Source organism: Staurois parvus, unplaced genomic scaffold (genome assembly GCF_062004578.1).
Source record: "Staurois parvus isolate SC_StPar_1 unplaced genomic scaffold, SC_StPar_1.0 ptg000432l, whole genome shotgun sequence".
Classification (NCBI taxonomy): domain Eukaryota; kingdom Metazoa; phylum Chordata; class Amphibia; order Anura; family Ranidae; genus Staurois; species Staurois parvus.
The window spans coordinates 3,261,270-3,280,926 of NW_028318228.1; the positions used below are offsets into that span (position 1 = coordinate 3,261,270).

The 19,657-nt window shown below is 40.5% G+C and overlaps 2 protein-coding genes across 3 annotated transcripts in view; both read right to left on the reverse strand.

Moving 5' to 3' along the window:
• CEMIP (cell migration inducing hyaluronidase 1) overlaps positions 1 to 19,657 on the reverse strand; it is a 219,752-nt gene that overhangs the window by 154,646 nt on the left and 45,449 nt on the right. The window lies entirely within an intron of this gene.
• LOC149454359 (cell surface hyaluronidase CEMIP2-like) overlaps positions 1 to 19,657 on the reverse strand; it is a 192,212-nt gene that overhangs the window by 34,661 nt on the left and 137,894 nt on the right. For both annotated transcript variants that reach the window (XM_089687637.1, XM_089687638.1), the window contains exon 18: positions 18,580 to 18,795. In XM_089687637.1, the coding sequence (XP_089543763.1) occupies positions 18,580 to 18,795 (216 nt within the window). The remainder of the gene's footprint in view (positions 1 to 18,579; positions 18,796 to 19,657) is intronic.

The window sequence follows — 19,657 nt, forward strand, 5'->3', positions numbered from 1 at the left end:
CTAAATGCAACAGTTACAGTCAAGGTGTGCTTTGACACGGGACCAGAAGGTTAGTTGTAATCCAGTTATACACTCAATGCATAGAGTGTATGGCCCATCTCTAAGTTGCAGGACTGCCTTAAGGTTGACTTTCCTTGAAAGCGTTCCCCGCCTTGTCCCTGGGCATTGATGAGCATGACACAACAAAGGTACTCGAAGTTAATGGTGAGTAACCCTGCCCACAGTACCAAGCATAGCCCAGAAGGACCTGGTGGGCCTGCAGTCATGACAGTCAATATCCACCAGGCCATATGATTTGGCGCCAAACATAGGGCTTCGCCTACTTCATACACCTGAAGACCTCCACTAAAAAGACTATAGCAATAGTTAGTTAGAATTTATCCAGGCTTGCCTAGCAATACTGTACATGACTAGCCATGCTGCTTCCTGATTGGCTCCTGCACAAGGTACCCCCACTGGATTGGCAGAGACACTGATAAGGTGTGTATATAGCAACTGGTTCCGGAAGGATGCTCAGACCCTCCAAGTGCGTTACTACAGGTCACTAAATTGGACCGACAGCTTCCCTGGAAGAAGGTACTGGTCACTGGAGCTCAGTACCAACCTGCCGTAGGGTTTGCCCACTGCTGCACAGACACCCAAGAGGAAGTCCGGGTTATATGCCAGTATTTTTTCAAGCGTGCTTTAAATATATTTCGAAAGTAGACAACAATTAATGAAATATTATGTGCAAAAATCAAGATAAATCACTAAAATGTCCACGTGGTGAAGAAAAAGAAAAGTTCTTCCAAAGAAGTCATTTATGGCGAAATGCCTAGGGCGGAGCTATGTGATGGCGTCATTGCGGTCCCGCGATCCCAGAAGTCAGGGTGGATTTGCAGTATATGCCGACCGGATAAGGTTTTTCATTGCTCGCCTATTTTATTGTACATGTGAGTGTAATACTTAGCTTAATGAAAAATGTTTTAAAGATTGTACACTATGTGGGATGTTTGTTTTCATATTTTCTCATAAGTACTGCTCGGATGGTGATGGGAGGAGGATTTCTTTGAGGATCCCTAATGTTTTAAAAGATTACCAACAGGAGTGATGTGTCCCTGACACTGTCTTTATCCATGAGCTCTTTATGACTTTTCTTTAGTTAGAGGGTCATTTATAGTTGGTAAGCATGTTCCATTAGTAGTGCTTCCAGCATGGACTTTCATAAGTTGGTGGTGGAGAACTGATTTTGGATTGTGATTTTATGTTTATGCACATAATAGAGGACTTTTCTTCATTACGTGGACTTTTAAATTTTTTGTTTATCTGGATTTTTGTATATACCGTAACATTTGATTAACATTTGTCTACTTTTGAAAGATTATTAGACCACATTTTAAAACATATCTTTCCACATTAGTTTCACATGTTTTAAGCGTAGCTCATTGTTTGAAACAGTGATATTCTCTGTGAAAAATATCTCATAGTGAAGCTGTAGCTCTTTAATCATTTTTATTTTTACACACAAGCTCAGTTTTTTGTCTTGGTTTATATGCCAGTATTGCCTGGGCTCATTGCCATCGATGTGGAGCTCTTCTGTTCCAGCAGTTTCCTGCGGTCGAAGAAGCCAGAGACCTCGCTCCTGACGGACTGCCTGTCCCGGATGGCACCGGATCCACCACTCTACAGGAGCTCCTGGCTAAGATCCTCGCCCTGCAACCTCATCTTTTCAGGGATGGCCTTCCCCACTGGATTAGGGGTCGAGCTGCCACCCTGTTCATCTGCAACTGGACACCCACCTGTCCAGGGAGCTAGGACGGAACCTTCAGAAGTAATCTTAGAGGAAGTACCGCATCCACCAGCCTGGACCTGTCCACTGTAGACCTTCCGAACAACACTGGTTCACCCATTCTAGACTCACCGGTGCTGTTCCTCCCTCAAAGACCCCACCTAGGTTATTCTGCAACCAAGGAGACCCCGTTCATCCTCCAGGTCCCCCGCATGGGACCTTGGAAGGGGATCTCCTGGAACTCGCTACTTTTTGACAGTGACGAGGATCTTTCACCGTCACCAGAGTCCTGTGTGCCCTACCCTGCTATTTTATGGGCATCTCTAGGTTCCCACCTAATGATTAATCTGGCCACAAGTACTGCCACCCAGCAGAAGTATATCTGCCCCAAGGGTCTGTTCACTTCTGGCAAGGATCACCCAGTTGGTCAGGTTGCAATGGTACTTGGACGCCCATGTTTGGGAACAATATGGTTTGGACTTTCCTTGTGTGTGAGAGCTTTTTTTCTGCCAGCTCAAGGAGGAACAGCCTAGGATGCACAGCCAAGCGATATGGGAGAGGCTTCCATTGTCCCGTGGCATGGATGAGCACAAAACAGCAAAGGTAGTCTGTGTTTATGGCGAGTGACCCTGCCCACAGTGCCTAGCGTAGCTCAGAAGGACCTGGTGGGCTCGCAGTCAACATCCATCAGCCCACAAGCTCATTTCTTAAGGTCATCTATCCCACTTCCACCTACTTCCTCCATCAGATAAACCTACACAGTTATTACCTTTTCAATTGACCTTCCCTTTTGGATTGTAAGTTCTCACAAGCAGGGCTCTCCTAGCCCTCATGTAATTGTATTGTAACTGTAAGGTAAAGTCCTGTGCAAACTTCTAGTGCTATATAAATTCTATATAATAACATTAATCTCACAAGAACATGGTTAAAGGGGTACATGGTGATACTAGAAGGCTGATAAACACTTTAAAATCTGATCTGGCAAAAAATGATCTTGAGTTCACATTTTTGTTTTTTTTAAGTTTTACTAAACCCACAACAGTAAAATCATCCTCTCCTTCCACAGTCGCCAATCCATCTTCTGATAGAACAGATCCTTGTGAGCAAGCTGCACATGCTCAGTTTGGTGTGTATTGCTATAGAGTTTTTTTTTTCTTTGGAGAGTGCATGTGATCAGTACAGAGCCAATCAGCGCTGTCCAGACAGAGGGTCAGGGGTCCTGCAGCCTCATAGGGGAGAATGAAAACTCCTCCTCAAGATTTAACGAGTGCTCTGCTGGACACTAATAGAAGTCACAAGACTGCTTGAATTGCTGATGAGAAAAGGTATTTAGCAGTTTATGTTTACTAAAATAATTGCATTTCCATGTTCTGCGTACTGTGGGAGACCAGATATAGTGAATGCAGGGTCCTGGGTTTAGTAACACTTTAAGATACAGTTAACGCATGCAAAGACAATGAACTTGGGAAGGCCCTTTTCTGTTCCAGCACGACTGTACTTCTGTACACAAAGCCAGGTCCCTAACGACATGGTTCTGGAAGAACTTGAATGGCCTGTACATAGCACTGACCTCAACCCTACTGAAAACCTTGGGAATGCCATTTGCAAGGTTTTCTTGACCTCACAAATGCTCTTTTGCAGAACACACATTCCTACAGACGCATTCCAAAATCCTGTGAAATGCCTTCCAAGAGGATTTAAAGCTGTTATAGCCTCGAAGGAGGAGCCAACTCCATAGTAATACCAATGGTTTGGATATGGGATGTCCAACAACTCATATAGGTTTGAGGGTTAGGTGTCCACAGAAGTTAGGATTGTAAGGAGGGGATGGATTGAGAGAAATAAGATGCCCAACTAGCTCATATTGGTGTGATGGTCAGGTTTCCACCAACATTTGACCATCTTGTATATTTTTCATTGGGCTAAAACTGTGAAAACAGCTAGAAGCCCCTGGGAAATATATTTTCATTATGCCGTGTTTAATGGAATGGACTGCCAGACAAATGATAATAGTTCTGGGTGTAACACAAAGTACAATAAAGATTATTTTCAGATCACACAAGCTAAAGGTAGAAAACAAATCAAAGTGGCTGAGGTAAGGGAAAAACACATAATCTACACCCCATAGAGGAATGTACCCTGTTGTTGTTGTCAGAGTAACAGAACAAAACTGATTTACAATATACAGCAAAGAAAGACATGTATGTGTTTAATGTTCCGTGACAAAGCGGACTGAATTCCTCCCCAGCTTTCACCTGTAATATGTAGCGTTACCCGGAATACAGATTCCAGGTACACAAAATCTTTTTATGACTACCAGAGTTGAGAGCTGGATTTGGCATTTTCATGGGTGTTAATTATAGCTGTTATTGTTCACCCCTCTGGCTATAAGCTTGGTGAGAAAGCGTAAAAGTCACAGCACACCACAAGTAAAGACAGCAAAGGAATCCTAGTCATGTGTAAGTGTATGAAGTGTGACACACATGTGTACAGAGGCACATGGAGTCAACATTGACTCTAGACAGATAGGTGCTTGGCTGCCGGGTGCTGCCAGTCATGTCATCCTTACAGTGTTCACTTCCTTATTGCCATATTTATATTATTTGTAATATGACTATATTACAAATTCATTAAAAAAATTCTCTCAACCTCCCTAGCGATCTGATTATGTCACTATTTCTGTGCTCAAAGCGGTACATTTTTTAGCATGGAAATATGTTGTTTTTTTATTGTAGGCCTGTCATTTTTAGGAATAACTCACTGAAATCTGTCCGAACAAGAGTCTAGTTAACATCCTGGGTATGATAAAATTTGAAACACAAAATCATAAATTATAATATAATAAATAATCATAAAAAATAATAATATAATAATAAATTGAATTCAATAATGTAATCAAACCAAAAATACTGAAATTTGAAATAAAGCGCCAAGTTCGCACATCACTGAGCAAAGTCGCAAAACCGTTTTCAGTGTCTGATGATGAATTTCCCCACAAATCATTATCACTCAATTCTGCAAGTGGTTCTAATTTACTATCCCTGTTCTCTAGCTGGTCTAAAACCGCTTTTGACCTAAAGGGACGCTTTTTGGACGCCATGGACTTTTCTCAGTTTCCAGGCAGAAAGAACAGTAAAAATGTAGGCAGGGCACAGGACAAAGCACTCGGGACAAAATGTATGTGAAATGCTTTGATACAGTAATGTAATACTATCAGAGTTTAGTGTAATGAGTGAATATAAAATTTTTACATTTTTTAAATTCCTGCCGGTTCCATCCCCCATACGTCCCGTATGTCCCGCTGCTCGCAGGGAACGGAACCCAGAAAACGGATGCTGACATCGGCCGGAGGACATGGCCAGGGACGCTGCAGGGGGGACATCGTGGGACTGCAAGACAAGGTCAGTGCTGGAGGGATCCCTGAGCAACGCTGCTGTGTATTCCCGAATGTAGCTTCAGGTTACCACTTCTGGTACTGAAAGTTAACCCCGAGCTACACTCGGGAATACCTCCAGGGGGTTAAAGCTTAAAGGGTAAGTTCACCTTTTTTACATGAAATTAAAAGGTGGACTAACTCTAAATATCCTGGCCACCCCTCCTAACCCTGATGCACATAAATGCTGCAATACCCTGTGTTGCTGGTGTAGAGGTCCCTACACTGCAATATATAAACCCGGACAAAGCATCCATCATAATGCTCACAATGGCAAGTGCCCATTGGTCAATAGGACTGTATTGCAGTGTATGGTGAGCGGACCGCTACACTGGCAGCACGGGACATCAAGCCCACCATGTGCAGAGGCGTCCAGAGGGGTGTCCAGGATATTTGGAGTTAGTTTACCTTTTCATTTTTCCTGAAAATGCAAACCTACCCTTTAAGTACTTAAAGAGATCAATGGACAACATCAAGTATGTTAAATGCTTACTTGCAGTCTTTTTCCTTTCCATATACATTTTTTAATTCACTTGCAATGTGCCTCTAAGCTAGGGAATTCAACCACTGCAAGAAGAATTGATTCTGCAAGCACAGCCACAGTTTCGCATCCTTCCTTGAGCAACAAAGCCCTCTCCTCTTCTGTGAGTGTCTATTTGTCTATACTGGGCCTTCTCCTCCTAGATAAACTTTAAGGCAGCTGCAGTGGAAGGAGGTAGAACTCATAACTCTGGCTCTTAAGATTAGCCACCCCCCCCTTTATCAAGAGACCAAAAGTAATTTGACAGTTGAATCAAAAGCTGTTTCATGGCCAGGTGTGGGCTACTCCTTCGTTATTTATTCATCAATTAAGCAGGTAAAAGGTCTGGAGTTGATTCTAGGTGTGGTATTTGCATTTGGAATCTATTGCTGTGAACCTACATCATGTGTTCAAAGGAGCTGTCCATGCAAGTGATACAGGCCATTGTAAGGCTTCAAAAATAAAACAAATCCATCAGAGAGATCACAGCAACATTAGGAGTGGTCAAATCAACAGTTTGGTACATTCTGAGGAAAGAAGAACGCACTGGTGAGCTCAGCAACATAAAAAGGCATGGATGTCCATGGAAGACAACAGTGGTGGATGATCACAGGATCCTCTCTATGGTAAAGAAAAACCCATTCACAACATCCAGACAAGTGAAGGACACTCTCCAGGAGGTGGGTGTATCATTGTCAAAGTCTACAATCAAAAGAAGAGCTCACAAGAGCAAATACAGAGGGTTCACCACAAGGTGCAAACTATTCATAAGCCTGAATAGAAGAGCCAGATTAGACTTTGCCACAAAACATCTAAAAAAGCCAGACCAGTTCTGGAAAAGCATTCTTTGAATGGATAAAACGAAGAACTGTACCAGAATGACGGCAAGAAAAAAGTGCGGAGAAGGCTTGGAACAGCTCATGATCAAAAGCACACAACGTCATCTGATATCAACCCAACTGAGCATGCATTTCACTTGCTGAAGGCAAAACTAAAGAGGGAAAGACCCACAAAGAACAACTGAAGACAGTTGCAGTTAGAGATGGCAAAGCATCAGAAAGGAGGAAACCAAGTGTTTGGTAATGTCCATGGGTTCCAGACTTCAGGCCGTCATTGCTACTAAAGGATTCTCAACAAAATATTAAAAATGAACATTTTATTTATGATTATATTCTTACTCTTTGTCCCTTTAAAAAGGGGGGATGGCTAATTTTAAGAGCTGTAATTCCTAAACCCTTCCTCCAATTTGGATGAACATACCCTCAGATTAAACCTGAGAATGTGCACATTCATCCCATATCCATTATATAACTATAGCTTGAATATGTTTTGGTAAATACCTGAAAAAAACTTAAATTGTGCCCGTGTCCAAATATATATGGACCTAACTGTATGCCTGCTCCACCTCCTGGCTTCTATCCTGCTGCTACACTGACTACAGCCACACTGTAAGCAAGTTAGGGACGAACCACTGATATGACGGACTCTGATTGGGACTCTGATGTAAGGGGGGCTCTTACAGAGACCTTGATATACGGGGGGTGCTGATAGGGACCCTGATGTAAGGAGGGATTCTGATGTGGGCTCTGATGTAAGGGGGAACTCTTAGGGTGGTCTCTGAAGGACTCTGATGTAAGGGGGGCTTTGATAAGAACCCTGATTTAAGGGGGGCTCTGATGGGGACCCTGATGTAATGGGGGCTTTGATGGAAAAACTGATGTAAGGGGGGACTCTGATATGGATTCTGATGTGAGGGTAACTCCTCAGGGGGACTCTGATGCAAAGATTGTCACAGAGGGAGTTCACAGCCCTGTGCAAACTGCTATTCTAGCCTTACACAAAGGGGTTGATTTATACAGAATTTGCATAGCTATTCACCCAGTGATAGTCCATGTACATTCGTTCTGTGTGACTTGGGCAAAAAAGGAATTTATCCTATGCAGATCGAATGTGAATCATTGATTTCAAACAGAAAACATTTGATCATTAGGTGAAGCTAAGTATTATAGGAAATCCCTATGATGCTTAGCTTTATCTAGTGGCCAGATTTGGTATTTTCCTTTTTAAATAAATGATTTATATTCAAACAGCACAGTACAGTATACAGCCTATTTACAATTTTTTTTTACCCCAATCACACAGAAGGAATATACACACACTTTCACTCGGTGAATGGCTATGCAAATTCTTTTTAAATCAAGTGTTTAGAAGCCATAGGTGGTACGGCTTCTAAACACTTCCCATTGGGTATGTTAAAAAGTCTGCACTGGCATTACTAGTCTGCCACAACAGCCGCAGCTAAAAACATACCAAAAGATGATTCTCCACCATGTATCCGGGAAGAAAGGAACACCCAGGTTATAGCCTTGTAGGATGGAGTGGACATACCACCAATGGCAAGCAACTATCATTACTGGAGTATAAGAAAGCTGTAAGAATCAAGCAGGCAATTCAATTCATCAATACCAACATAAAAGTAAAATACCAGTTTTGGGCAGCATTATTGTGAATTAGCAAAAGTAAATCATATCCACAGCTTTAAAAAGGAGATGAAGCCTCAAATATTTAGAGCAATGGCATGTGAAACCAGGAAACCATGGCATGGCATGAAAAAGTGCCCCTCTAATTGCACATGACTTTGGCTTCTAAACTCTGTTCTGCTTATGCACAAGAACATTCATTTTGTGCTGCCAAAACACTGTTCTGGACCCTCTCTTCATTGAAACCCGTGATCCTGTGCCAGTGGAAAGACACTGTCATGTGCCAGGGCAGCTTTTCTTCTCATTCACATTAATATGTTACTAGAGGAGTATGTTTGATATTGTGAACACCGTGCTTTCCTGGCTGGACATTTGTGATGTTCTAAAGTGTCCATGTGTCAATCCTTTTAAACTAAAAGGAAACATATGGTGGTAATGTAGAGACTTTAACCTGTCAAATTCATGGGTAACTATGCTCTTGCGTCTGAAGTAGCATTGCAATATATAGAACGATATTTCAGCTTAGTAAAAACTAGAGCAATAAAATAATAAAACCGTACAATATGGGAATACCTAGTCCAGCCTTTCCCAATCTTTTTACCGTAGAGGATCCCTTGAAATGATGCTCAGGTCTTGGTGGACCCTTTGTAGAAATTATTATTTTGTACGGAAATCATGTTTTGCTCACCACAACACATTAGCGGTCACCTTATCCTGGTGATCAGTGGAAATAATGTCCTATTACACCAGTGTAATGGTGTTTAGTCTGGTACCCCCATACATTGAGGGACAGTGGGGAGAATGCTCCTTTCATCGGTTGTCATTGGAAAAGAATGCCACCATTTTTAAGAAAGCTACCACAGTTATTGTTGTCAGTGGTTACTTAAAGCGGAGTTCTACTGACTCTGTAAAAAAATAAAAGTCAGCAGCTAGCTATAAAAACTGCATTACTTGAATGCCTTGATTTTTTTTTTTGATGAATACAAGGCTAATTCTCTAATTGGAGAAGGTAGACAATGTGATGTCAGTACCTGTCCTCCTCACCTCATCCAAAACAGAGAACACCATGAACTAACTAAAAAAAATACAAGGTGTTCTATGAATGACGGTGGTGCCAAGTGAGTGACCCCCTTTGGTCAGGTTGCAGAGGGAAAACCGCTCACATAGCATTTCAGTAGATCCTGGAAGATTATGGCTAACACTGTAGTAGCTTCTCCAGCAGTCCATCAGGTGTGAGATCAGCATACTTACATCGTGCCAAGCTGAATCAATGTAAAATACAATAAAGATCATCCCCGAAGTCCAGCTTTAATGAGCTAGAAACGCTTCTTCCATGCTTCTCAGACATAATTTCACTTTGTGAGTGGGGTCTGACTTTCTCTGACTTCATTGCTAAGCTCCTCAGAGTTGCTTCCTCACATCCAATGGAACTGAGTTTAATGACAAACTAGTCTCTTCTGACAGGAAAATGGAATTTAACAAACTTGTGAAGTCAGAGAAAGTCAGGCCTCAATGAAACAAAACCAGAGGGGGCAAAAAGGAGGTTTTTTCTCTGACCAACAAGAGCCCTTTCACATCAGTGGACTCCACGTGCTCAAAGGAGGATCTCTCTGCTGATCCCCCACTGAGCAGTGCAGAGCGGGTGGATGACAGATCTGTTTCCGCTCCACTTCACTGCAGAGTGGACATGGACACAGCCTGCTCTGCTCTATGGGTAGTTGGATGTAAACGGACCGGCTGTCTGTTTACACCATACTGTCATTCAATCAGATCCACCCAGATAGAGGGGAACAGATCCACATACCGTTTGTTTGTAGCGGATTGCATTGCACGTAGGCGGGTGTAAACAGACACAAGTCCATTTACATCCACCTCTCCACAGAAGAGAATGGAGAGTCTGATCAGGTCTGCCGAAAAACGGACAGGCTGACCTGATCAGACTGCTCGTCTGAAAGGGGCCTTAAGGTAATGGTCCAAATCTTGTGGCACTTCTACTGCTAGGTAGGACTTTTAAAAAGAGGGGAAAATCACAATTTGGAACACCAATAAAAGATTTTACCTGAGGACTCACATTTATGTTAGTTAAAGCCACCCTGGATTGTAAAAATCAAAATGGAGCTGGTCATTCTGAATACCTAAGAATACCTAGGAAGAACAGGTCTGCTGCCTGTCAAGAACACAGTTCCTATACAGTACAGTACATTCATTCAAGTACTACCACTAATACCAAGTACACCCACCCACCACCACCATTAGATGTCAAGTGTACCCTGAAAGTGTAAATCTGATTGGTGGCTAGTTCTTGGCAGTAACAAACTATGAGATCAGGTTCCTAGAAAAGCACCCCTTTCCAAAATAACCTGCCTCTGATGAATCCAGGAGTGCCTGACAAGACTTCGCTAGGTACAGATTAAATTATTTCTGGTAAATTGTCCATCTTAGCAAATGATATATGCGATATGAGGCTCTGTCCAGCAGTTTCTTTATTTGCCCTTGAAAACTCTTGCAGCAAGGAACACATTGAAAATAAAGTTAAAACTCTAACAAGAGTAATACTATTTTTAAGTTCAAGTGTCTGTATTTTGCTTGGATGACGGCTGTGTTTTCAGGAAGCCAATTTATCTAGAGAAATTGCCATGACACAGTTCATTTGCATGCGTGTGAGATCTAAAAGCTTTTGGGTTTAGACATAGTCCAGCGTCCTAGTCAAATCTGAGTATGGAGTGAAGTCATATTATGACTATAATATGTGCTCTTGTTCATTGTACCATATAAATACTTATTAACATTGTGCTGTTTAGAGAAGGAGAGAAAGAAATAGATATGGAAAAACGGTGAGTTAAAGAAAGTTTAAAGCTGAAGCTTAGAGATGCCAATTTTTACATAGTTGCATTGGTCCAGTTTGCACCAATGTAAGTATGTATGTGCCATACCTGTGGGCACAGCTACTACAGCAATCTCCATTGGATTCCAGTTCTGGTGCCAAGTGGCTGCCCTACTGTAATGTGAACACAGGACGGCGCACACTAGGTATGGGTGCCATTCAAAGAACACCTTGCATTTTCTCAATGAAGGGAAAGAGTTTTCTGATTGGACGAGGTGGAGATGTGAGAAGGTGATGTCACAATGTCCACTTTATCCAATCAGGGAATGCTTTTGTTATATAAATGCAAATTGTTCTCCAAATGGCACCCATGCCAAGTGAGCAACCTTGTTGCACCAGCACGTGTTTTTGCCATAAAATGTATTTTAGCCGTATGACTGTTATTTTTATCTTTGATCGTTTGTCCTTGGCCACATGAATAAGGCAAATAATGATAGTTATAACAAAATGGGCAGAAGAGGAAAAATTAGATTGCAAATGTTCTCCTATCCTTCCAAGCAAGGACACCAATCAATCTCATGGTTTCATGTATGAAATACTTTCCAAAGCAAGTTTGTGGTTCCCCTCAATCCATCTAATCCTCTAACAAGGACTGGTTAAAGCAAAAAAGGGATAGGAGAGAAACATAGGGGGTGATCTACTGAAGGCAAATAGAGTGTTCACTTTGCAAGGGAATTTATACTTTGTAAGAAAATTATCCCCAGAGCTTAGTGAGTGCAGTGGAGTTTAATTTTGCAAAGAATACCCAATCACATGCAAGGAAAACAGCATCTCTGCTTGAACATGATTTGATGGTGGAAATCAGAAGAGTGCCACCCCATTCACTAAGCTTTGGGGATAATTCCCCTGCAAAGTAATCAGTCTACTTCCCTTTAATAAATCAACACAAAGACTTACTTCATACACTTCATACATGGAATCTATTGTTATTAAATTACTATATATGACACAATGAATTAAAAGACTCTCATATTCAGCCTAACAATCCATAACTGGGCTCTACCAATGTACACCATACTATTAAAGATTTATTTTAACCTTTAGTAGTGCTGCTTTTGGAGATCATGCTACAAAGGAAAGATCACGTTCTCCTAAGATAATATTATATAAACTTACTGATATGTTTGTGTTCTGATTACATTTCTCTTTTAAAGTCCGCTTCAGTGGGTTACACAGCAAGAACTTCCAGGCTAAAAGAAAATATTGTGTTCTTGGCCCTAGTTTGGTACAAAAAGGGTCTGGAATTCGCATGAGGCCGGAGAGCCAGACTTCGATTATTAGTGTGGGAATGTGCATGAAACATTAATAATTAAGCAATGCATGATGGGATATTTCAAGTGGCAAAAATAGCAATGGTGTAAATATAGAGTAAGAGATGAAGGAAACATTCTCTTGGCTTTCCAAACTGGTTAACTGGTCTCAAGAAGTTCCACAGATATTCCCCAACCGTGCTAAAAAAAAACATCCACCAATAGCCCACTTCATTCCTGATCTCCTGTTTTTATGTGGAACCCTGGATGGCATAAGAAATTAGGAGCAGAATCAGAAAAAGACAATGGGGTTGATGTACTAAAGGCTAATAGACTGCAATTCATTAATTTATTTTTCTGTTCAACCGGCCAGTTGAAAAAAAAATGATCTGATTCCCTCATCCACACATTAGATGTGAATGAGGAATCATTCATGCTGTGCTATAGGATTCTGCTGGCAGGGAACCAACAGAGCTTCACCTCATTCACTAAAGCCAGCCATACATGCCGGGGAAAGCTCCCCGCCGGCAGAATATAAACAGTGTTGCCGGCTAACACTGAGCATTTGGGTAAAACTCAAAAGGCAGGTTGTACAAAAGTCGAGTGATAGATCAATTTGAACACAACCAGCTAGCCCATACATACAGTATATCGAAATTCGGCCACTCCCTGATGAACTGGCCAAATTTCTATCCATGTATGGCCAGTTTTACTGACTGAGGTGAAGCTCTGTTGACTTCCATAATCCAATCATCTTCCAGCGAAAATGGCATTTTTTAAATTTTCCTCACACATGATTGGATATTCTTTGCAAAGTGAAACATCACTGCATTAACCATTTCCCGCCTCGCGTATTGCACAATGACGGACAGGCAGAACTTTTCTCATTCCGGGCGGACATCATATAATGCCTTGCACGGGCGCGATCTGTCACTAGACACAGCCGAAGACAGATCACTGTACCAGCCCACGTCCGGTCCATGTGATTGCTGTGAACAATCACAGCAGATCATGTGACAATTAACAATGAATGGCTTCAATTCATGCTATTCATTGTATACAATTGTGATGCTAGCTGTGTTCACATGGTACAGACAGGGTCAATCACAGCCCATCTGTACCATGTGATTATCTGTGGCCAATCACAGCTAATCACAACAAAACACGCTGAATAAATGTATTTCATTCAATAAAAATGCTTGCTTATATCACTGAAATTGACTGCTATTAGCAATCATAATGTGTAATCCTAATCACTTTCTCAGATTATAACAATGTTTCCATTGTAACATTATTTTGCTTTAGTCACAGTGTATTACCAAATTGTAAAAACAAAGAAAAAGAGTATGAAAAAAATGTGAAAAAAAAGTAATCATTTTTTTTTGTACTGACACCAGTCAGTGTCCCTGATCACTGCCACACCAGTTATATGATGACGCTGTGCTGCACTAGGGACAGTATGTAAAGATTAAAAAAAAAATTGTGCTTTTTTTAATTTCTTGATTTTCCAAACAATTATGACAAAAAAATAAAAAATTTTAAAACTCGCCATGCCTGTTACTAAATATCTTGGGACTGTCTAGTTTCCAAAAAGCAGTCATTTGGGAGATATTTGTACTCTCTTGGTGATTTTAGACCTCAAGAAATGAGATAGGCCATGAGTAAATCAGGATTGATTGATTTTCAAATATATATCCCATAGTTTGAGGACTCTATAACTTCCCTACAGACTAAATAATATACACTGATTTAAGTTATTTTCACCAAAGAAATGCAGCAGAACAAATTTTGGCCTAAATTTATGAAGAAAAATTATTTATTTGCAAAATTTTATGACAGAAACGAAGAAACAAATTTTCTGTGTTTGTTCATATAATTAGCAAAAAATTAAAAACCCATTGGTGAATAAATATCACCAAAAAATGTCATATGGTTACAGTGTTGCATGACTGCGCAATTGTCATTAAAAGTGCGACATCGCTGAAAGCTGAAAATTGGCCTGGGAAGGAAGGGGGTGAAAGTGCCCAGCATTGAAGTGGTTAAGCTTTGGGAAAAATTCCCTTGCAAAAGGAAACTTCTCTTGAAAAACTTCCCAGTGTATTTGTCTTTAGAAAATCAACCCCACTTTGTAACTCCCCTACACAAACAAGAGATTGGTGAAAGTCTTTTGTGGACTGTTAACAAGAAAATACAAGATTACATTCTACTCTACTCTACGTGAACGATAGATTCACATCGGCATATTTTTAATAATCTGTGTAGAAAAGTACAAGAATGAACTATTAGACAATCAATAGCCTAAACCACAAGTTCTAGTCTCGACTTGAATTCCAAGTCTAAGAGACTCTTTCTGAAGGTTTTCCAATATTCTGGGTGATCTCTGTAATGAATGCGACAGTTGTTTTTTATTGCTTTTGAAGATTCATAAACACTTAATATAATTTGACTTCCCAATTATATACAGTAGTTACAATGGCTAATCTGTCGCTTTATTTTATGTGCACAGCTTAAAGCAATCCCGTGGTTTGTCCACCTATGAAAGGCTAAGCAACGGGTCTACTTTATTACAGGCACCACCAGCAATACATACTCACCTTTGCTGCCCCATTCAGCCATAGGGAGTGAAAAAAAAAAAATACTAGAAAACACTTCCAGAAATGAGGGGCTTGTTACTCACCCTCTTTCTACCTTATGACAATGCTGGTACTTGGTGATTGGCTACTTAGACACTGTCACATGGGGACGGCCTTGTGTAAGCTCCAAGGTGCAACTTGGAGCTTAGTCAAGGCCTCCTCCATTTGATCCCAGAAGCCAAACGTAGAGATGTTAACCCCTTCCCACTCACTCGGGGTCCCTTTAAAAGGTTCTGAAAGCCTGCCTGGCAGGAAAGATCAGAAATCATGTGATGCAAAGTACATGGGTGTTGAAGCCCACCCTTTAGCCACCGCACATATGTGTTACACAGGTGGCAATAGGTTAAAAAGAATCTATTGCTTACCCTGCCTTGGCAAAGTAGATATTTACTTTAAATTCTTGCCCCGTAGCGCTGGAGGACTTGGTTCTAACTAGGCGCTCTATCTCTATGAAGTTTATATATTCATTTTTGTTTCCTTTGACTCCAGTTTTCTCGCACAACCCAGAATATTTTGACATGCCCTAAAGTATGTCTATATAACTATGGTGGTCATTAGTTTGAATATCCTAACACTAAATAAACAAGTGAAATCAATAGATTATATGTACTTTGATAAATATTCATATCGGGAACTGTAGGCTGCACTGTGCTTTGAACCTAGCATACTGATTGCTGGATGTGGAATTTTCCAAACAGTGATAGAGTAAGCTCAACTTACACACAAGAAAAAAAAAATAAGACATCATGATGACTAGGCTCAGTGTCAGCAAGGAACCCATTTCCAGTAACAGCCATAACCAACATGCTTAAGGAATACAAACTCTATCAATTTAAGCACTCTGATTTATTGATTTCCAGTGACCAGTTCCCTAGAGATATCAAAGACAAAGGATGGACAATGTGGACTAAAAGGGTCAATTCAAGAACAAGATGCTGATTCCTCAATTTCTCCAAAATGCACATTGTACCCTTGCATTATGGATTAAGTATTCTACATGGTGATGTGTGGTGACATGAATAATGATAATATTATTATTGAAGAAAAGTAATACTTCTTATAACCTTACACTTTCTCATTCCTGTACCCACCAGTTAGCTTGCTTGCTTGAATATATTTTTTAAAATATATTCTTCAGATTTTTTTTAACATATAAAAAGTCATTTTAACATATATTTTTACATATATTTGTAAATGCATTCTAAAAATGTAGATTTGTATTTTTAAAGACATACAGTATATTTGAAATATATTTAAAAAAATATTTTTCATATATTTTGTAATAAAAATGCTTTTCAACATGCAGTATATATATATATATATATATATATATATTTATTGAAATATATTGAATATGGCCAAAATTGTAGCATTTCAAATATATGGCAATATATTTGGGAAGAATATTTTTAAAATATATTTCAAATATATTTTTCTTCCATGTGGGTCATTTCCCTTAGTATGTCTGCACTCTCTGACAGTCCCCTTGTAGCATTACCTATACTGGACAATATGGTTCCCAACTTATCCCCCTACCTCCTATTTCCTCCTGTACTATACTATTCCCCAGGTATTTACAGGAGTAGGCAAGGGTGTGTTTACCACAAGGCAAATGAGGCACTTTCCTAGGGCGGCATTTTTTGGGGGGGGGGGGCAGCACCTCCTCCCAGAAGTAGAGATGGAAGAAGGGACACAGGTGACATGGGACCAGGTGGGATCCGAGAGAGGCTGCAGGTGTATGTAGAGCCTGACTCTCGTTCCCCGGGATGTCCGGAGCTGTGAAGATGAGTGTCTTTCTTTCTTTATATGGGGGGGCAGGGGTGTTGTTGGTCAATGTCAGTCTCTCTCCACGGGAGGGGCGGGGGGGGGGGTTGGTCGGTGTCCGTGGGTACAGACGATGTTTGTGTTGCCTGGGGCAGCACAAAACCTAAATACACCACTGAGAGTAGGGACAGCTATATGGGTAGAGCGTACTGTGATAAGGATTGGCAACTAACGTTTTGCCTTAAATAGCACAAAACAGCAGAAATGTTTTTTTGTTTATTGGAACAGTACATTCTACAAATGTATGTATGTATCTTAGACTCACATTAGTCTTCACTATTTTAGATGACCATAATTACAACTGCCTAACTGGATCTCATCACTGAACACAAGGGCAGTAAATCCCTATAATATCCTGTTAAATCCAAAACACTTTACTGCCCTAACAAACATAATCACTGAATAAAATCACAACATATTTCTACGATATGAGAAGGGAAGAACCAAAGAGGTGTGGTGAAGTCAGGTGCTTTACACGTGAATTACTGCGTAAATAAAATGGGTAAACAGCAATAAAATGCAATTAAAGTAGGTGTAAACCCAATCAATAAACTCTCGTATAAGCTTTAACATATTATCCAATTTCAAAAATTGTTTTTAGTATTTTAAAAAAAACTGCAGCTTTCAACACAAGCATTTCTGGTGTTTCTGCCATGAAGGAACTTCTCCCAGATATGGTATGAAGATACCCAGTTGTGATCCCACATTGTTACCCTGACACACACACTCCTGGTGGAGACTAAATGGCCATGCCAATTCATGAAAATGTCTGAGGCACTCTTCACAATTCTGTTGTGCCTCAATATTATGAATGTTGTTGCATGTGAGAGATTCATGTACCTGTTGGAAACCGGTACATGAATTTGGGGCAAGCACCCCATGAGATTGGAGTGTTCATATGGTGCAGCTGAGCTCCCTTCTGCGGCTGCAGAAGTCACAAACACAATTCAGCAGACAAGGAGTGTAAAAGTTGGGTGCGAGAAGCCTTATGGGGATTCAGAGACACTAGTAAGCCATCAAGTCTGCTCCTCTTGTTACTGACAGCAGGCAGTGGGTGGAGCCATAGCCAACAGACAACCTGCTATTGGTTATAGAATCTTCCCGCTGCCTGTTGTCAATCACAAGAAGTGTTAAGGGGAAAATAATTTCTCAGTTTCCCCATCAGGCTCTGTTCAGTCTCAGAGCCACTGGTGGCTAGGAGGCTATCAGTTTGAAGTCTACAGTGTCCTTGATAACCTGGGACAGGTGGGGAGGAGAAAGGGTAGCAGCGGAAAATATGCTGCCCTGCTACACAACATACAGAGACAGGCACTCTGCTTAACTTTACGTAGAGAGATAGGCACTCTGCCTAACTTTATGTAGAGAGATAGGCACTCTGCTCATCTCTGTACACCACTTAGAGTTGGGCTTCATTACCTCCAGTTTTGTTATCTATGAACTGTAGGTAATTATTTTTGAATTTGAACAGTAATTTTACTTTTAGAAAGTAGTGCTATTAAGAACTACCTGAATCTGCCACATGTTTTGGTAAAGCTACTGAAACTGGCGGCAGTGCTTTTTGAGTCGAGTGCAGGACCCTTTAAAGGGCTGTATTTTTTTAATTCCACTGGCTGTGTTTAGGATACATAGTTCTTGTTATCCAGTTAGGGTATAAATTTACTTTAAGGTATCGCTAAAAAAAATGCTCATTATATGTCCATATATGTTCATATATATTGCAGGCAATTAGCAATAGGCATGGACTAAAAAGTACACTGATGTTATAAATATAATAGAAATCAACCTACCTGTGCATATTGGCTCTTACATATCACTCCATTCCATCGTGGCACAGTAAGGCACCCTGGATGACGTAGGAGATAATTGTCAGCTCGACCAACAAATGTATCACTATATCCAGTCAGTGAACCATCCAGGTCATGGAAGATTGAGACCTTGTCACCATCATAGTCATTGGATCCGAACCACTGCCCAGAGCGACCAAAAAAGACCTTGAGTTCAACCTAGAGACAAAATGAACAATTATACTATAGTTGAGCATTGCACATCAACATTTCATAGGAATAATAAATAAAAGCCTCCCTAATTCAATGCAGACTCCTTGGGCTTTACTAAGTAATAAACTATTTTCTTGTTATGCTGTGGTTAATACAGGGATTAGAAAAATTATTTATCATCTGAGAAGATCATAGCACCATTTAACGACTCCATCTGTAGCAAATAAATAGGGCACAGCTCAAATTAGCATTCGTTTCACAGATGTGGTAAGATCTCCGCTCTGGAAGCCAGAGCATCGCAAACAAAATATTGGCCCAATAGACACTGTGGTTAATTAAGAAAGTTCTAGATTTGGTGCATCGTCTCCCTGTATCTATATTAGTAAATTTAGTTTGTGTCCTGAGTAATTATAAAAACCGCATAACAGAAGCGTGCATTTATAGTTGTCATCATACACCACATAGACATTTGTAAACAAAGAAGCCGCCAGCAAAATGTCACAAAATGTGATATTAATGTCACTATGTTCTCTGCTGAACTGTCTGGTACATTAAACCAGCTCAGTCCTGTATGTTCAAGACGATTGTGTAAACTTCCCTGGAGCAAATATCATTTTAAACATGTACAAGATCGACCGGGATGATAACAAACTAGTGAGACGCTGCAAGAATTTCAGGATTTCAAAAAAAAAAAACTTCACAACATAACACTTAGAACTTGTGATGTTTACGCATCCTTTGCCTTGAATACATGCATGTAGGATTGCCCAGTCTACGAAGATCCCTGCAATTTATGATTTCATAGATCAGTTTGCAAATATTTCGGTAAGTCCAAAATTCCTAAATTGCTGCTTTTCCCTGTCTGTAA